The sequence below is a fragment of the Oncorhynchus mykiss genome, chromosome 25 (genome assembly GCF_057628025.1).
Source record: "Oncorhynchus mykiss isolate SJ-2025 chromosome 25, ASM5762802v1, whole genome shotgun sequence".
Classification (NCBI taxonomy): domain Eukaryota; kingdom Metazoa; phylum Chordata; class Actinopteri; order Salmoniformes; family Salmonidae; genus Oncorhynchus; species Oncorhynchus mykiss.
In genome coordinates, this window is record NC_143046.1 from 72645036 (window position 1) to 72649106 (window position 4071).

At 41.7% G+C, this 4071-nt stretch overlaps 1 protein-coding gene across 1 annotated transcript; it reads right to left on the reverse strand.

Moving 5' to 3' along the window:
• Positions 1-1087: 1087 nt before the first annotated feature.
• LOC110505715 (B2 bradykinin receptor) lies at positions 1088-3740 on the reverse strand. Its single transcript, XM_021585106.3, has 2 exons — positions 3605-3740; positions 1088-2497 (listed from the first exon to the last, which is right to left on the reverse strand). Exon 2 carries the CDS (start codon positions 2488-2490, stop codon positions 1453-1455), a length of 1038 nt encoding a protein of 345 aa, XP_021440781.1. The 5' UTR covers positions 2491-2497; positions 3605-3740; the 3' UTR covers positions 1088-1452.
• Between the last annotated feature and the right edge of the window lie 331 nt (positions 3741-4071).

A 4071-nucleotide genomic window follows, 5' to 3' on the forward strand; every position in this document is an offset into this window, starting at 1 on the left:
AATAAAAAAATAATAATGAAGGCCTGATTCACGCAGTCTCCTCTGAACAGTTGATGTTGAGATGTGTCTGTTACTTGAACTCTGTAAAGCATTTATTTAGGCTGCAATTTCTAAGGCTGGTAACTCTAATGAACTTATCCTCTGCAGTAAAGGTAACTCTGGGTCTTCCTTTCCTGTGGCGGTCCTCATGAGAGCCAGTTTTATCATAGCGCTTGATGTTTTTTTGCGACTGCACTTGAAGAAACTTTCGAAGTTCTTGAAGGTCAGTCAATCCGGAAAATGTTGTGTCTTAAAGTTGGACTGTCGTTTCTCTATGCTTATTTGAGCTGTTTTTGCCCCAATATGGACATGTTCTTTTACCAAACATGGTTATCTTCTGTATACCACCCCTACCTTGTCACAACACAACTGCTCAAATGATTTAAGAAGGAAAGAAATTCCACAAATAAACTTTTAACAAGGCACACCTGTTAATTGAATGCATTCCAGGTGACTACCTCATGAAGCTGGTTAAGAGAATGCCAAGAGTGTGCAAGGCTGTCATCAAGGCAAAGGGTGGCTACTTTGAAGAATCTCAAATATAACATATATTTTGATTTGTTTAACACTTTTTAGTTACTTCATTATTCTATATGTGTTGTTTCATAGTTTGGATGTCTTCACTATTATTCTACAATGTAGAAAACAGTAAAAATAAAGAAAACACCTTTAATGGGTACTGGTATATATATATATTTTTTTACAGTGCACTCAAAACATTGATTTCCTGTTTGGCACGACCAACTATACTTTGGGGACAAACTGGGGGTGTGCCCCTGACCACAGTCACTCCTGACAACATGTCTAGCCAATGAAGTTGGGGTTTGGAAAAAACATAATAAGAGAGAGTAACGTTCTCCTCCCACACAAAGGAACACAACTTGTGTCACCACTGGAAAGTCTGTGACACATTCACTAATGTAGCCATCCAGACATTTAGTCAGAGAAAACATCATAAATCACTTACCCAGGGTTCACCGGGAGTCTCTGGGTCTTGTTTTAGGTTGTCTGACATTGACATGTATTTCAAATGATTCCACAAGACAGCCATGGTTAGTTTTTTACTTCAATAATGTTCTCAAAAGTAACACAAAGTTGACAACTGTTCTATATACATTTCTAGTCAATTCTGACTCGTTTCTAGAACACAATCGGTAGATTCTATTTACACAGCTTATTTCACAGAAAACAATATTCATATATATTGCACTGAATTAGAAGAAACAGCCCTCCTAAAAAACACATTACTGATAAATACATTCTAAACTTAAGCATGGCTTTTAAGTGAAAGCACATTGATTCTATTAAGGTTATTAGTATAAAATGCAGTCAACTGAGGGCGGGGTGCTGAAGTGTCAAATTCTGTCATAGAGATAAAAGTAATATAACTAGTTCCCTTTTAGTTCCTCACACTCAAGCCAGTGTTTTGAGCGTGGAAGACAGCTGTGACCGTTGTGACCCAGAGGCCATTTTCTTCCTCATAGACAACTGTTCGAACACCTCCATTACTTTCTTCCTGAAGTTCTTCCCCACAATCACGTAGAGGACTGGGTTGAGCACGCTGTTGAAGAAGGCCAGGTAGGTAAACACCTGGTTGCAGATATCCAGACTGTTGCTGAGGTTGCAGCCTGAGATGTCCGCTGCACTCAGGAGGACATCCAGAGCAGTGACCAGGTGGAATGGCACCCAGCAGAGTAGGAAGGCCAGGAGAACAGACAGCACCAGCAAAGTGGCCTTCCTCTCTGTGTGCTCCGTGTTGAATCTCTCCATGGCCTGGTTCTTCAGGGCTTGGATGATCTGACAGGTGCAGTAGGAGATCACCGACACAGGGATGGCAAACCCAAACACGATGAGCGTCACATTGAACACCAGCTCCATCTTGGGACTGGGGTAGTCCAGAAAGCAGGCGGTCACCTCGAAGTCTGGAACCCACTTCACCGCTCTGAAGAGCATGGTCGGGGTGCCCAGGAGCAGCCCGAAGCCCCACACTAACAAACAGCCCAGCTTGGCGTAGGAGGGCCTCCTCATTCTCCCGTGGCTCATCGTATGCACTAGCGCCACATAGCGGTCCACACTGACTAGAACCAGGAAGTAGATACTGCAGTAGGCATTCATCTTGATGCCCACATTGACCAGGCGACACAGCAGGGAGCCGAAGGGCCAGTTGAAGCCGTTGGCCACATTGACGGCCCAGAAGGGGAGGCAGGAGACCAGGAGCAGGTCAGCGGCAGCCAGGTTACTCAGGTAGATCTCTGCTACGGTGCAGGCCTTCTTATGCAGGCAGAAGACCAACAGGACAAAGACATTACCTAGAATCCCCAGGACACTGATGGCCAGGATGTAGCCCGGTTGCATGGTGTGGAGCCAGTCCCACTCCTCAGCGAATGGGCAGTGACTGGTATTGGTACTGTTCCTTCCTGTCATGTCTGTAGAGTTGGTGATCATGTCCATTTTGGAGCTGTAGAGAAATATGTTGTGTAAATGTAACTGGGGTTGTTCAAGGAGGGGGAGGGGGGTACATGGCAGATACCATTTCTGGACAGGTGACTCTCAGTAGGCATTCATTTATAAAGTTTACTGTATAATCTAGTACGTTAGTCACATGGTCATGCTGATTGTGTCATAACCAGTCCTCATGCACTTGTGGTGATGGGAGCTGCGACTCATGTGGTTTATAACTCAACAGAATACGGAACTTCCCTGCTCCACAATGTGACTTTTTTGTATTATTTCTTCAGAGACACTGTGTCTGCAAGTCATCATAAGGAAGTCGTCTTATTAAAGTACTGTACAAGTGGCTAAGTGGTTGTTTCAGTGTGCTATTCATTATGCATATCTTTATATGCATTTCTTGTAAATATCATATACTTAGACCGGAAATAAAAAACGCTCAGGTAGAGAAAGATAAAATATTCATGAAAGTTAAAGTGAGGATCAATATCTCCTGTCATGAAAATATTTGGGAGCCACATTGCCCCATAATTATTCTCAGCATTATGATTGCAATACTTATCTTTTTACTGTTGTACATCAGTATCATAATTGGCTGCGACTTATGACAAAAACAGCCCCAACATTCTTTGAAAAGGCGTGCAATAAAATCTTATACATTTGTGCTGCTGGAGGAGTGGTACACACATTATTTGCTCAAAAATAAACATAAATCTGTATCTGTGCACCGAATGCTAATATACTTTTTTTATAGAGAAGAAATCCATTCAATATGAGGTATTAAGAGATTATTGAAAAAACTGCCTCTCTCCCCATGTTGTCAACCACATATTATTGTTCACATCCCTCAATCTGTTTGAGGAGTTTTAGAGTTTAGCCACAGAAAGTGCTCTCCTTTTTGTCTGTTAAAAAGTCTGACAACACAAACAATCTTCTTGTTTCTAAGTTGGATTCGAAAATGAGAGGAGAGGCAGCAATTCAATCCAGTTTACCCTAAATATGATCTGAACAGCAAATCTACTGTGATTTAACTCTCCATTCATTTATCATTTTCTTGCATTAGTGACAAATCTATGTTATACATGTTAACGATACAGTACTTCATTTTGCAAACCTTGTTGACTGGAGCAGGAGTCCTCTGGTCTAAGTGTAAATCCAGATGTGCCGTGCGTCTGGTCAGCCCAGTCTAGACGTTTCCCTGCAGTGTTCCAGGCTCCTCTACCCTGGGGTTGGCTCTGACTTATTCTCTTAAAGGAGGGAGTCCATCATGGAAGTGATGTCACTCAAAATCGGTGCATTTTTTTGTTCCATTTTCCCCCAATTAACTTAAATTGTGTTTGGTTTATCTTGTTTATAATTTCTGCCCTATCTCATACTCCAATTTTTATAGAACTTTGATGGAATTCCCCTCGATATAAGTGTGTTTGGATATCTACTGACATCCCAGCTGTTGTTTTGGTCATCCTACCACAACCTAGCATTACTGAGAAAGAAAACAAACTCTGAACTTGAGTTGCTTAAAACAATAAATCTTTACTAATTCATTACTAATGCCGAGAAGGACAAATTAAACATTTGCCA